Consider the following 15,775-nt stretch of genomic DNA (forward strand, 5'->3'; position numbering starts at 1 on the left):
TTATAGAATAAATACATTATAAATATTGTAAGTAGAGATATTTTAACTTGTTCTGTTCAATAATAATGTCCTTTTTCAACTTTTTTATTATTATATTGCAAATGTGTACCGTTAAAAATAAAAAAAAATACTTTAGGGACACCGTGAAAAGAAGTGTATATGCAACAAATGAAACGGTATTTAAAGAAAAACACAAATAAAGCTTGTTGAAAAAAAATCTGGCTTTTATTTTGAAATGTGTCAGAGGAAGTGCCGCTCCCGCTGCGTTTCCGCTGCTCTGAAGTTGTGTGTGTGTTGCCAGTTCAGATCTCAGTCAGGTCCCTCCGATGTGCCCACTTCATTGAGAAAGTTTGAGAGCGCGATGAGCGGACAGACGGTCCCTGTGGACTACTCGGGACACATGTTGGACCTGGACGAGGACGAAGACCTGGAGGTTTTCAGCAAGGTAAAACCACCAAACTAACAAAACAAACAAACAAACAAAATATCCCCCTAACTCAACTCGGAAAAAAGAATCCGGAAAGCTCCCGAATCACAGCTGCAGTTCGTTCCATTGGCTTTGTTGCTACGTGGATTCGACTCTGTCACGGACACACACACACACACACACACACACACACGCTTCAACTCAAGGAAAGGAGTAGAAGAAAAAGTTTCATAGTGACTTCACTTTGTGCAGATTGTTCTGACAAGTCGCGTAGAGGAGGACGGAAACCGCAAAGTCCCGGATCAGCTGATGAGCTCGACCTTAGGACCCGTGTGTCCTGCCTGCTTCTCTTATTGGCTAACACCAAACTCCGTTCGGCTTTTAGCCAATTTGGAGTTCAATTGAGAAGTTGCACACGTTTGCTCGTGTAGAAACGTATTCAAACTTGCTAAGGCCAATCTATATTGTCTCCACCTCAATTCGGCCGCAAAACATTAGTCAGCAGCTTTTGAGTTGTTTAACTCTTCGCCCTCTTTGGTTTGTTTTAAGCAAATTGATTTGAACTTGATTTAACTTCATTTCCATTTGGAATGGTTGTGTTGTTTGGTAGATCATGTATTTGCTGAATTGAAATGCTGTCTTTGTTTTAATAAGAGGCCAATGCATAATGCATGTAATCACGCATTATGACATTTCTATAGGAAAGTTGAAGGTATAGCCAGTAATGCCCATACACCAGTAATAAATCTTCACAGGTGACCTCTTCTTTATTAATTTTTAACTTCCCCCCCTTCAAAGATCAGCAGGTCAGAGAAAAGATGAATCATAAAGAAGTTAGATATTAAATCAGTTTGTGACTTAATAAACATAAGCCACATATCCTATTGGAACGAGGTTTTCACTGATGAATCAATAGATTCACATTGACGTGATAATCTGTCACGGTGCGGGGGCTTTAGAGAAGTTTGGATGGATAAGTGTGAACGGCGTGTTTTTTTGCTGAGCTAAAAAATTCAGGTCAACGCGTGAACAAAGGGAGGTCTCAAAACAAATCTGCAAGCAAACTTCAGTCGCACAATCAACAGTCGACACGGCGCCAAGATCAGGTTCAGGGTCACGGGTGGATCACAGATGTAGTTGCAGAAGTGAAAAAAACAAACAATAGACAAAGTACGACAAAGTGTCAGGCTGCGTTGCCGCCGTGAGAAAAGGTGAATAAGTGTCGTCAATGGCAACCGTCCGGAGATGTAAATACGGCTGATTTGTTTGTCGCCACATCTGTAAAGCTGCTCTGCAGCACATTCATTTTCCTCATACAAACAGTTATTACCTCCAACGTTTACGTCATTGTTTTGCTGCATGTTGACTTGGAACTGTCGTGTGTAAATCTTAAATCAAAGATTAGCCTGCAGCTGATTAATCTACAGCCACTTGTGATAAACCATTGATCATTTTAATTATTAATCCCCCAAAACTCAACTTCTAAAAATGAGAGGATTTGCTGCTGTACTTTTTCACATTACAGAATTTTTTGTTGTACTAAACAATTAATTGTATAATTGTATAATTTAATTAGCAGCTTAACGGATTATGAAAATTGTTATTGTTATTTGCAGCCCCAGTCATTATTTTGCAGCCCCTTCTTAGTGATTAAAAAACAAAAACAAAAACGTAATATTGTCAACAGAGCTGTGGCTCACGAGTTAGAGCGGGTAGCCCACTAACCAGAAGGTCGGTGGTTTGATCCCCGGCAAGTGTCTTTGGGTTGTGCCGTCAGCGTGTTCCTTATGAATGTGTGTGAATGTGAAAGTCTATTTACCAGTTATCTCTGTTGTTGACCATTTCTCACAGCATTTATAACAGAAGTAGGATTATATGGTGAATTTAGCACAAAAATATAATCGTATGAGTCAATTATCCCTGTTTGTTTGAGGTTAAGGAAAGATAGTGGTCAAGTCTGAGCAAACCTCTGGTCACTGAGCTGTCTACGGGTTTAAATACCAAAAAGGAACTCAAATACAAAAAATGAATCTCGTGACATCAATTGATGTTTAGTGCGATACAATAGAATAAGTTGTAGTAGTAGAACACGGTAGACTAACATGTCAGGTCATGGTCGGGGTGAACACAAATGATCCGGGTCATCGCAGAAAAGCTTCATGGCAACTGTCCAGAAAAGAAAAGTAGAGAAATGGCACAAATTATACTTACTTTTTGTAACTCTAACTAAGGAGCTGAAACGTCAAAACGTTAAAAAGGACTGGTGAAGGAGTGCGACTTTGCCGATGTTCTTTGACGGACAAAGCAACACTGTGTATTGTGTGTATACGCCATGCATTTGTCTATTCTGCAAGAATAAACTCCTGCTATGACATCTGAATATGCTGCTGGTGAGGGAGCAAAGCCCCTCCAGTTGTTTGGTGAGACAAATGAGAAGTCAACAAAAGTACCTGAACATATTTGCTGTTCTAACGTGGAACCGGCTGACGTTCCTCCTGAAAACTTATTGTACATCCTGAGGATTTTTATCATTCTGAGGGGACGTGCACTGAAGCTTACGCCTAAAACCGACTCTTGCCAAGTCTGACTGACCTGAATCTAGATGGCCAACGGTAAGGAGCAGCATCATCAGCACCACCATCACTACCATCTGGCATCAGGTGCCTCGTTTTGCTATCGCTTTCGAGTTTAGTGTTTCTTTAAACAAATGTTGACAGGATAGTTTGAACAAACAGCCGTCCGCCCACAACCATTCCCCAATTCGGTTTTGTCAACTACAACTTCCACTTTGCTTCTGGCAAGACAAAAAAAAAAAAAAAAACATAACCCAAAAAATGGACTCCGTCAATATTTGCATTTCTTGAGAATATAAAAAGACGACACACGCACACAGTTCGCTCACACGGAGCAGGGCTGGTGTTAAGCCGAAGGTCTGCCAGCTGCTGAGAATTGTACGCTTTTCGTGTCGACGCGCACAAGCGAGAGGGAGCTACTACCTAGTTTTTGCCCAATCCTGCCTGCCTGCCTGCTGAGGACGGTAAAAAACTTTGTGGATGTTTTAACGGGACACTGACGCTCGGAGAGCGAAAGGGGAAGCGAGCGAGCGACAGCGGGGCAAAGAGCGCTGCACACAGTTCCCACAATGAAGGCAATTAAGGCGATAAAGGCATGGCGCCAAAAAGTAAGTTGGAGACCTTTTATGTTGTGTAAAAGAATGTATGTATCATTGTGAAACTGTGCCGGGGTAAATAAAGTACAGATATAGTGTATATTTAGAAGCCTTTATACAACGCGCTCGCAGCATATGCATCGCCCCGCCGATGCTTTTCATCTCAGCGACAACAATATGGTAACATTATTTCCTGAATGTTTATTATTTTAAAACACAGTAATCTGAACGGATATTAGTAGCTGTAGATACTTTTTGATCAGATAGTCTTAAACAGTTTAAAATATATAAAATAACTGCAGCAGGAAGTCGTAGCCACCAACTACACGTCCACCAGCTCAGGTCACATCTGCTACATCTGTGGTATCTGAAAAAAAGAAAAAAACAGGTAGAAATCACCTCAGCCCGTTGCCATAACAACCAGTTCATCACAAAGACCAAAAAAAGTTAGTTATAGTTCTTCTTTGGACATAACTTGGACCAAATTAACTTAACATGGATCATGTGTCTCTGCACTTCCAATGACACGCTGGCGGTAGACTTCCGTTTTGTGCTTCTTTGAATAAGAGACAGAGTGAGAGGTCCTGGCCGCACGCGTACGGTCACATGATACAGCCAAACTATCGGCGAGAGAGAAAAGTCATGGTGTGTTTGTGGTCGTGGAGCGATGCAGGGCTGCGGGGCTCTGTGCTGCTGACCTCAGCAGCTCTGTAGCTGTTGTAACAGGAAACATGCCTGCGGGCCGCTCGCTCACATTTCACCGCTGTTTGCTTTAACTGGATCATTTGAATGTGACAACATTGAAGTCCACTGTGGAAGAAAAAAAACAGGCCTGTGCTTACAAGTGAGGCTGCTGCCTATGATTATTATCAATTTTAACGATTTTTTAAAAATGTATTTAGATTCTAACAATGGATTCTTTTCTGCTTCGCCCCTTCCTGATCACAGAAAGACTATGAATGAAGGAACTATTTTCAACTTGTACATTTAACTACTCATGCTGTTTATCACAAAAGTTAAGAATTGATTCTGATTTATCAAAGTAATATCATTTATAGAAGTTGTACGTTTTTTTTCTCGAGTCTTTGGCTCATATTTTTGGCGGAGTGAAAATGCTCAAAATGTTTGTTTTTGTCAAAATGTTCTCTGTGTGTGTGTGTGTGTGTGTGTGTGTGTGTGTGTGTGTGTGTGTGTGTGTGTGTGTGTGTGTGTGTGTGTGTGTGTGTGTGTGTGTGTGTGTGTGTGTGTGTGTGTGTGTGTGTGTGTGTGTGTGTGTGTGTGTGTGTGTGTGTGTGTGTGTGCGTGCGCGCGCGCGCGTGCGTGCGTGCGTGCGTGCGTGCGTGCGTGTCAAACTGACCCACACATCGTATGAAGGCCATACATGCGTGGGAGCATTTGTACTCAGTTTTTTAAAATATGTTCTCCACAGAAAGTAAGCCAAGGCCAGGGAGTTTCAGGTTCAAAAAATCCTCTGACATTTAGTTTTTTCCGAAACTGCAGAGGTTGTTTTTTGTATCTCTTTGTAAAATGTGTTAACGTGTCATCCAGTAAAGTGAGTGCTGTCACTCCTGACCTTTGACCTGATTTCTACTACTTGCTTATCCTCCCGTTGGCCTCTCCATCGCTGTGGGTTCAGACATGAGGACGACAACTGTATTGAATTTAACAGTACACTCTGTGTGTGACAGAGTGATATTCACCAGGCGTCGATTAATACAGTCCTTCTTTTTCTCTTTTTTTTTTTAAGGCTCATTCAAATTCTTACTCCACGCACCATCTGCATAGGTTTGCAAATTAAAAAAAAAATTAAATTGCGCCCACAGGGTCCAGATGGCACTTGGAGTTAGCAGTCAAACAAAAAATCTATCTAGAATATTCATCTCATCTATCAGCCACAACATTTAAACCATTAACTATGTATTTCTAGTGCAATTAATAAACACTTTGGATGTAGCCATCATCATGGTGAAGACCAGAGCCTAACCCATATGGATTTTTGGAGGCTTATGCGATACTGTTATTAAAGTTATGAAAAAATGATGATACATATATATTAATATGATTCTTAAGATGTCTTTATCAAACTCAAATGACAAAAGAAATAGAATATAGGCTTGTTTTTTTTAAACTTTTTGACAACATACATTTTTCGGCTGATTGTTATTGGCCAACCGATGAATTCGGTCTCCAGTTCACATGAAAATGTGACAGAACTTGAGATTGTTGTAAACATCATTGTTTTCATTTCATTTGGTCCAGAAGGCACCCGTGGCAGATGGAAACCCCATGCCCAACTCTCCCAGCTCCATGGTCAACCAGTTCCGACTGGAGGAGGACGAGCCGCAGGATGTCAACGCCAAAGACCTCTTCATCACCGTCGACAACCCCGAGAGCCATATCACCGCCATCGAGACCTTCATCATGTACAGGGTCCTGACCAAGGTGAGGAGGTCGGACATGTTTGTGCATTAGGGCTGTCTCTTTTTATGCAGAATTTGGAATAAATTATCCGAACATGGGGGGGGGGGGGGGGAGTCCAGATGTGAACTGTGCAGTACAGTTCGAATTCAAAATATTCAGTCAGACAGAGTCTGTACTTCTCTCCAGACCACGCGGAGCGAGTTTGACTCCAGTGAGTATGAGGTACACCGGCGCTACCAGGACTTCCTGTGGCTCAGAAGCCGACTGGAAGAAACCCATCCGACGCTCATCGTCCACGTACGTATCAGTCCACCGCACCGTCCGCTCAGCACATCTGTGGGTGAGTCCACGGGAGCTCATTCACACACACTTGATAAAACTGTCAGCTAATTTCCAACTTCCCATGTTAAAAGAAGAAATAAAGATTAGGATTCAAGGATTCCAAGGGAGTTTTCTTTGTCACGTGGAATAGTTGTGAATTGTAGCGTGGGGTTAAAGTTATGTTAAAAAACTAGTTTGAAAGAAATAAAATATAAAAAGATTTTTAAAAAATCAAGACATTTTGAATGACTGAGGTTGATTGGATTCACACACAAAAACAATGGAGAAAGGGGAAGAGGGAAGAGTCACTTACACCGTTTTACTCTACAACTGAGTACTAAGTTTAGGTCTCTCCTCAGCCGCTGCCAGAGAAGTTTGTGATGAAAGGCATGGTGGAGCGCTTCAACGACGACTTCATCCACACCAGGAGGAAAGCGCTGCACCGTTTCCTCAACAAGATCTCTGAGCATCCCATCCTGTCCTACAACCAGCACTTCAAAGTCTTCCTCACTGCAGAGGTCCGCGCACACACACACACACACACACACACACACACACACACACACACACACACACACCTCATTGCACTCATTGTTTGCCTTGTCTCCATGACTTCAGGGGAAATTAAATTGAGTCTCATTCACTTTCCTGAAGACTCAAACCTGCTACTTGCTAATCTTAATCTAAACCTAACTTTACCCGAACCTTAAAACATTTCTTCCCCTTAGAATTTCATGATTAACATTATGGGAACATGCTTTTTGACCCCATAGTGAGAATTTGTAAACAGATTTAGGTTCAAACAATGAGTATTACGTAGGGAACGCTGTGGTTAGGGTGAATGAAAGAAAAACACACTAGCCTTTACATATTTTTGCTGACAAGTTCGACGGCGACTGTAAAAAAAAAAGTAGATCCGGGAAGTCGTGCGTTCCAAGAGAAATTGACAATTCATTATTTTTATTTGTGCAATGAGGATTATATCAGCCAGGGGATCAATCCATTGGTCAAAAAAAAGAAATGAGTCGTCTCGGTCTCGATTCCATATGTAGGGATAACACTGCATTTCTTTTTCCGCTTTACAAGAGCAAACACCTGCTCATGACACCTGAACTTGCTGGTTGAGTGTGCAAAAACGCCGTCAGGTATTTGGCGAGAGGATTCAGGACGTGAAAAGTAAACGAAAGGAAGTAAATGTCTGTGTTAAGCAGCTTAATGCTCTGAGCTACAAAAGCCCACTCTTGCAAAAAGTAAAAAAAAACCCGGAAAACCAGTGGCGATTAGCATCATCATCTTCATCATCATCATCATCATCATCATCATCACTACCATCTGACATCAACTTTGTATCCCAATCAGGCAACTTATTTCTTGTAGCGGAAAAGGAAGTTAAAGTTGGAACTGGTTCACCATCTGTACACAGTTGCATTAAAGCCCCCCCGGCGTGCTACATGTCCCCCCCCCCCCCCCCCGCAGGAGCTGACGTCCCACCGGAAACAGGGCCCGGGCTTCCTGAGCCGGATGGGCGAGACGGTGAGGGCGGTGGCCAACACGGTGCGGGGCCTGAAGAGCCGGCCGGAGGAGTTCGCCGCGATGCAGGAGTACGTGGACGACTTCAGCAACAAGATCTGCACCGTGGACAAAGTCACCCAGAGGATTATCAAGGAAGAGAGAGGTACCGCAGCACATGACACACTGGCGAGGAGGTGATATAGGGAAGTTATGGCCATAAATACTGTTTTGCATTCCATTTATAAGAACTAAGATGAGATGTTCCTCTATCAGTCCCATTATGGGGAAGTTTGCTCATAAGTAAAATGTAGGAAATGTCGAATTAAATCCCGTTTTTAGGGGTTTCATGTATTATATTTCAGTCCCAGGTTCATGGCACTGTTTGACTAAGTTATAACCATGTTATTAAAAAGAAGTCAGATCATGAACTAGAAGAATATTTTGAGTAATATTTTTAATGCCCCAAAAATTGACATTTTAAAGAGCTAAACAATGTTTACAATGTTGTTTAGAAAGAAAAGCTTGAACTGGACGCTTTTCTGTATATTGCTCCGCAAAGAAATGGAAATGATTTTAGAGGCACTAGATTCACATGCATAATATTATCAAATGTGTATCATTAACATTATATTAATAATTCGCTTTTTAAATGTTGCCATTATCGTCAGTACCCGTGTATCGCATATACATCCAGCTGGGCTTTTGCTTGAAACGTCCCCCCCCCCTCCTGCGCTTCCAGAGTATCTGGACGAGCTGAAGCAGTACGGCCCCATGTACGGCCAGTGGGCGGAGTCAGAGGGCAACCTGGCCGAGCCCCTGAAGGCCGTGGCCAGCTGTGTGGAGCGCTGCGGCAAGGAAACGGAGGAGCACGCCCACCATCTGTCCGAGGTGCTGGTCCCCACGCTGCACGAGTACATCCTCTGTGCCGAGACGCTGAAGGTGAGCGCGGAGAGAGAGAGAGAGAGAGAGAGGAGGGCTAATGGCATCATTTATCAAAAGGCGGGCACAGAACAGAGAGTCTGCATGAATAAGAGTTGTCACGCCGTCTCACCTGTTCCTCATCCATCCCCCTTCTGTTGACAAGTGTTATTCACCGGGTGAGTGAACGGCGAGCTGCCATTAGGGTGATGAATAGACACGTCCCTGTCACGTTTGGTTCATTACAGAGTCATCAACTCTCCTCCTAGTCCGACAAGACATCAGCATCCTGTCATTCTCACGGCGGCTGTGTTAAAATGCTAATGTTTAGTAATTACACAAAAAGTAGAACAGACGCTGGAGTGAGATTCGTTTGTTATTCGTTATTCGCTATTTCAGGTTGTTGGTCATGAACTAAAATATGGAACACGGTCAAATAGTGACCTGATGGTGGTGTTGGACAAAAACGTGAACAGGAAGCTCAAGTGATTACAGTTCGTCCCGACATGAATGAATTTAGTGTAAAACCTCATTAGGATCACTCCTGCACAGACTCCAAATGGCGTACACCTGTATCTGGGATGTGTAAGCTTCATTTTTGTACAATGGGAGTGAATGTGAGTGTCATCTATCTTCATACACAGTCTATGGTCCAAACAATGTAGTCACGCTGTGGTTGATGTCGTCGAAAATCTCCTGGAAATTTCCTTAAAATTGATTTTTAAGAATCCTGAACGACAACAGTTCCTATCCATCAGTGATGAAAGAGATGTTAGGAGGATTTCAACGGCTGTTTGTGTAAAAAAAGAATTAACAACCCCCCCCATATGAGCTTGGGGGGTTCAAGTACTTCTTCTTCTCGCCCCTTTTCGAACATGTAAAGCGATTGTTGCACAGTTTCTTTTGAAAAGCAATTCATTGTTTGTGATGCTACTTTTCTATTGTCTGTCCGCTCGTTTCATTACTTTCTTTTGTTGTTTTTTCTTCTTTACTTGTTCGGAAATAAAAAACACATTTTCAAGTCAATGCGATTCAACAATCTCGGACTTCACATTTGAACAAGTTTAATTCAAAGTTATCACTTTTACTCGTCCTCGTCCAGGCCGTGATGAGACGCAGAGACCACATCCAGGCCGAGTTTGAAGCCAAGAACGAGGCTCTGGCGTCCAGAAAAAGCGAACAAGAGGCGGTAAGTGATGACTCTACACCCCTCACTCGCACAGAAAATCAGAAGCCCACACTCTCTCCCTCGTCCGTCCCTCCGAGCCAGCCGAGGTGTTTGTGTGTCCTCCAGTCATTTTCCCAGAGATTAGATGTAATAAAGGGAAGTGTGGAGTGGGGGTCTCTCCCACAGGGCCAGCCGCAGCTCATATTGGGGAGGGGTGGTGGGTCGGGGGGCTTCCTGGGTGGATTATCTAAATATCCAGGCTTGTCGACTGGAAGTCAGTCCTCAGCTCAGTGGGAATACAAGCTGTCAATATTATTTTACACTGTAAAGCCCGGCAGCTAATCGTGGAGTAATGAAAAATCCCAAATCCCCTTCAGAAGATGACTCACTTCCAAATGTCAGGAGACAAAGATTGGGAAGGGGAAAAATACGACCAGCAAAGGACAGAGCTATTTTTAAACTCTCAAGGTGTTCGCATCTTTGTGAATAGTGTGTGTGTGTGTGTGTGTGTGTGTGTGTGTGTGTGTGTGTGTGTGTGTGTGTGTGTGTGTGTGTGTGTGTGTGTGTGTGTGTGTGTGTGTGTGTGTGTGTGTGTGTGTGTGTGTGTGTGTGTGTGTGTGTGTGTGTTTTTCATTAAATTAATCATTATTTAATGAGGGAGTGTCACTGAGATTAAGATCTCTTTCGGATGTACCCCAATCAGGCACTGCTCACTTTTTTATATTGCAATGATGACATTTCTTAATGCCATTTTATCATAAACCATATAATGAAGAATGATTGTTTAATCGAATGTGGCGATACATTGAAAAATTAATTTTTGAACCGTGCATGATGTCATTTTCTGGTTCTAACTTTAGTTTGTCTCTCTGTTATTTGTGGAGATATCTTGTAAATGTGTTGACCGTTGATCGATATTTTTACAATCTTTGATGTCCTCCCAAGCAATATTCCCACAAAGTCTGGTGAAAATACATCCATGCACTGTTAATTTGTGTACACACACACACACACACACACACACACACACACACACACACACAGGCACACAGGCGGATAAGGTGAACCTTTATCGACCCCCCATAGAGGAAATTCAAAATGAAGAGGAAGAAGATCCGTGTCCCAGGTTATCTACACACAGTTTTTGCGAGATTTAAACATAAAAACATTTGCAGTGAGATGTGAAGCCGAGGCATCGTCGACGCCCTCTACTGGACAGACTTATAGCTGTCCACGGTCGGATCTGCAGACATATTTAATAAAAGACCAGAGGAGATGAAATGGTGATTAAAAGCGTCGATCCCCGATGACCTATCGATAATCAGAAAATAATTATTGTTGGATTTGAGGTGGGAGGGGGTTGTCCATCTAAGTAAAGTTTTCTTTGCCACTGCATCTAGCTTTGGTTGTCGTGCAGTCGATGGAGTGTTGTGTACCGATGATGTGCAGGTGTGTGTGTCCCCTCACCCAGTTGATATCGAAACCCTTCCGTGAAATTTTAATTAAGGGGGACGACTGAGATATTCCCCCACAGACTTGTATTCTGTTCTCGCTTTAATTAGTTCTGTGTGCACGTGTGTGTGTGTCTGTGTGCGCGTTGACCGCCTTGAATTCAGTCCCCCAGCTTCTTAATGCATATCAGTGGTCTGTGGCCTTGGAACAGATCTTTGCTAATGAGGAGGGAAAAGTCGAGTAGATGCCTTTCGTTACCGTATCCAACGGGGAGTTTTGTCAAAGAAACCATGTGGCCGCAGGCAGCGCAGACCTCAGGAAACACGCCTTCAATACAGGAAGGTCACCTGTGTTACTCATTACAAAATTTAAAAAATAAAACAGTATTTTCTTAGTGACAGGGCTTGATGTTAATCTTTGTGACCCCTTATTTGTCGTTACATCTCTTTGCTTGTGAGGCCATTTGTTGTTAACGTACTGAGGTTAAACTGGTTTAACTGTGCTCAAAGATATCATTTATTTACCATACATTTATATTTACATTTATTTTATACTGTATGTGACGAGCTCTACTGCCTATTTAGAAAAATGACTTTCCCGCTTTGAAATTACACACAAATTCACCGAGAGCCCAGATGCCCCAGTTCTCCACCAGCACCTAAACGCAGCATGAGTTCGGGGAGCTTATCAACGGAGTCACCCTGGTTACAAAGGTAAAAAAACCAAACATTATAGAGGCTTCTACCAGGCCTTTAGTCTATTTTCTTGTGATACATATCTTGTGTTTTCTGATGTGACAACAACAAATAGCTGAACGGAGGTGCGTTTGAGGAGGGTCAGCACAGAGAGTAGTGAGACACGGCAGCCGGACGCTGATCAGAATCTGTTCAGTCACAACTGGAAGGCACATACCACGACTGAGCTGTCGGAAACACCAGACGTGTAATATCTCTCTGTTTTCAGCGTCTCGTCAGTTCCGTGTGCCGTCTGATCTGGAATACAGGGTGGAAAAGATAAATGTCAGTCCGGTATGAGCAGAAATTCAGAACTGCACTCACCAGTACATGATGAGAATCGGAACATTTAAACGGCACAGAATTAAAACCCCTCTTTTCTTTTCACATTTATTTTTAGTTGGAGAAGAATTCCTGAGGTTTATATGAGTCAACCTTTCCAGAGACAAAAATGAATGTGTTTCTATGACACATCGCAGCCAGGAGGGGGCAGTGTTGTTTAATTTAGCCCTATGATTTAGCCGCATACAGTGTCAATCAAAGAACGTATTCCATATTCAGACCATATTATCTAAAGTTTCTCGACAATGAAGTTGAGTTTGTTTCATAGCACAAGAATACCAATCCTGCTTTTTGCATTTTTGAATGCATGACTTGGACATTTTGTCTATTACTGTACAAATTCAATTCCCAGGAAGGGAAAATAAGGGTGACACACACACACACAAACACACACACACATATACACACACACACACACACACACACACACACACACACACACACACACACACACACACACACACACACACACAGATGCATTGTGCTATTTCGCCTTGACATGGTGTCTGGGTCGATACCACTGCAGTAACAAGTAGGCCACTGAGAGTTTGTGTGTGTGCGTCTGTCACAGACTAATCTTTGGGGACAGATTTCGGATGAAGGAGCAGTTAACTCGGGGAGCAGATTTTTAACGTGTGTGTTCTGTGGAAGTGCTCAGTCGTCGTTCTGTGTGTTTGACCGGCAGCTGCAGGAGGAGGTGGACGGTCTCTCGGACCGGATGGAGGGGTCTAACGAAGCCCTGAAGGGAGACTGGTTCCGCTGGAAGGCCGGCATGAGGACCGACCTGAAATCGGCCTTCGTTTCCTCCGCTGAGAAGAACGTGGACTACTACGAGAAGGTGAGCTCAAGTTTTCCGGACCAACAGGGTTCTGTTGTTTAGCATAAATTAGGTTTTAATTTCTAATTGTAGAGGGAACACTCCGCAGATGGGTTTTGGTCACCGCTGGCTCAACTTCATGTATTGTTGCTCGTCGGGGGAAAAAAGAAAGAAGTAAACACAACCCGAGCAGCTGATAGAGCGTGAAAGGGAACTTCTTCCGACTGTTAACGCCATTGGCAGTTTTTAAAGGCCTCAAACTTAAAAATGACAACTATTTCTCTCAACTACATGCGATTGGTTTTATTCTAATCCTCTCCTTGTTTGGGTTTGGTCACTGGGTCGTCTTACAGACGCCTTTTCACCCAGCAAAGAGTCCAGCAAAATGTGTCCGGACGCCGACTGCCTCGAGGATAGGGACATCGTTAGAGGAGGGAGGAGAGTGAAACAGAGAAGAAGTGGAGAAGGGAAAGAAAACCTGCAAGTGCAGAAGGGACAATCCTCTCTCCAGATTAAGGAGCGGCAGCTCAGCGGAGACGGCAGGAGGGAGTTAGATGTTGAGAGAGAGAGAGAAAGAGAGAACAATGGGGCGAGCGAGAAGCGGAGCGCATTACAGCGGAAGCAGAATGAGACAATGGGGTCGTTGTGGTGACGGCTGCGGTTCGCTCCATTATGGGGGTTTTGTTAGTCACCGTGGAGTTCTATAGGCGTCAGGTTAGCACGGAAATACGCTTCCGTTTCGCCTTTTTCCCCGCGTGTTGCGTCGCACGGATCAGAGGCTTTGATACGTCTGCCACTTCACTGAGCGGGACTCAAGTGTTCCTCGGCAGACCGCCGCAGCTAAACATCTCGGTTGTCCATAAATCAGGCAGTTATCTTCTTGATTAACTACTTAATAGCTTGTTCTAAAACAAAAGTGTAAAAAGGTCCCATCAAGACCAGGAAAATGAGCAAACATCGAAATATTTAGATCCGCGTGGATATTTCGAATTTTTTGCATCAGAAAAATTACATAATGTAGGTCACATTGTGTCAGACATATGATCCAAGGAAGAGAATTTCAGATGAGCAAACCCTGCACACGTGCCGGACCAATAAAATGAGTATAAACTGAAATTTGGACATTGATGTTAGGTATACAACGTATATGTACATTTGTATTTGAAATGAAAACATTGTAGGAATCTTTGAACGTCTTGTGAAAAGCATGAAACCAGAAGAGTGGAGGCTGCAGATTATCCATGTTCTTTTGACCATGTCTCATAACATTTAGATGTTTCATCAAAGCCTAGATGAATACATTAGTCCAAATGCGGATGATTCCGTGGGATTCTACGTCAGTGTGTAAACTAATCGGGGGGGTTGTTGCTAAAAAGCAGAACTCTTGTTCAAGGGAACCTTTCTTGTTTCCTGCTAATGCGCCTGAAGTAAAGGGTGTTTGGGTGGACGAGTGTGTGTGTGTGTGTGTGTGTGTGTGTGTGTGTGTGTGTGTGTGTGTGTGTGTGTGTGTGTGTGTGTGTGTGTGTGTGTGTGTGTGTGTGTGTGTGTGTGTGTGTGTGTGTGTGTGTGTGTGTGTGTGTGTGTGTGTGTGTGTGTGTGTGTCCTTGTCATATTGGGGTTTTCTCTCCAGTGTCTCTCCCTGCAGCAGCTCTGACAAAAACACTCATCACCCAGCACAGTGGCTCCTGGCAAAGAAACGCAATACAGCGTGTGTGTGTGTGTGTGTGTGTGTGTGTGTGTGTGTGTGTGTGTGTGTGTGTGTGTGTGTGTGTGTGTGTGTGTGTGTGTGTGTGTGTGTGTGTGTGTGTGTGTGTGTGTGTGTGTGTGTGTGTGTGTGTGTGTGTGTGTGTGTGTGTGTGTGTGTGTGTTAAAATGAGTATATAAAAAGTGTGTATATAAACAGCCAAAGGGCAGACAGCAACTGAATATGAAGGCATTTTCAATATTGCCACTGAAACTATTTGTTCGGAACGGAGTTTTAAAACAGTGATTTCTGCCATGATTCATGGACGCAACCACGGACTCACGATGATAAAGTGAAATGAGGCTGCCGTCTGTATACTCCTGTAATTCCCTCTTTTGAATTTGAATTTCCCTTTTTGAAATATCGTTATATTGTTATAAGTATAGGCGTTCGACGCCGACGACAACGTCGGTGCCTGGAGCTGTTTCTTTACAATTATCCGTGTTGTCAATCCAGAAGTTGTATGTAAACGTTGTTCAAATGTCCGTCAGGCTTTGGGATTCCTGGGCTGAGGTAAGCGGGTTGTACAGTCGACCTGGACTTTAAATGATTGTTCATCATTTCCTAATTGGGTCTTTAGGGCGTTTTCACAACTGAAAGTCCGAACCAACGTCCAAACCTTGACGTCCGCCTCCTTCAAACATTATGTCGTCAGAGGCGGAGGCTTGCAAGCAATCCTAGGGAAAAATTGCGAACTAAATATTTCGTCTCCTCCTCGTCCGCCCATGTGTTACCACGCCCTCAACTATC

The 15,775-nt window shown here is 43.3% G+C and overlaps 1 protein-coding gene across 2 annotated transcripts in view; it reads left to right on the forward strand.

The window, feature by feature from the left end:
- The first annotated feature begins 277 nt into the window (after positions 1–277).
- Positions 278–15,775, forward strand: part of snx7 (sorting nexin 7) — a 20,533-nt gene continuing 5,035 nt past the window's right edge. The window contains exons 1-8 of one of the 2 annotated variants that reach the window (XM_035618739.2): positions 278–445; positions 5,859–6,038; positions 6,204–6,314; positions 6,698–6,856; positions 7,815–8,013; positions 8,590–8,789; positions 9,871–9,957; positions 13,150–13,302. In XM_035618739.2, coding sequence (XP_035474632.1) covers positions 362–445; positions 5,859–6,038; positions 6,204–6,314; positions 6,698–6,856; positions 7,815–8,013; positions 8,590–8,789; positions 9,871–9,957; positions 13,150–13,302 — 1,173 coding nt within the window. In that variant the 5' untranslated portion in view covers positions 278–361. Of the gene's footprint in view, positions 446–5,855; positions 6,039–6,203; positions 6,315–6,697; positions 6,857–7,814; positions 8,014–8,589; positions 8,790–9,870; positions 9,958–13,149; positions 13,303–15,775 lie in introns of both variants that reach the window. The other variant, XM_035618738.2, reaches the window with a different exon arrangement.

Source organism: Scophthalmus maximus, chromosome 21, assembly GCF_022379125.1.
Source record: "Scophthalmus maximus strain ysfricsl-2021 chromosome 21, ASM2237912v1, whole genome shotgun sequence".
NCBI classification, from domain to species: domain Eukaryota; kingdom Metazoa; phylum Chordata; class Actinopteri; order Pleuronectiformes; family Scophthalmidae; genus Scophthalmus; species Scophthalmus maximus.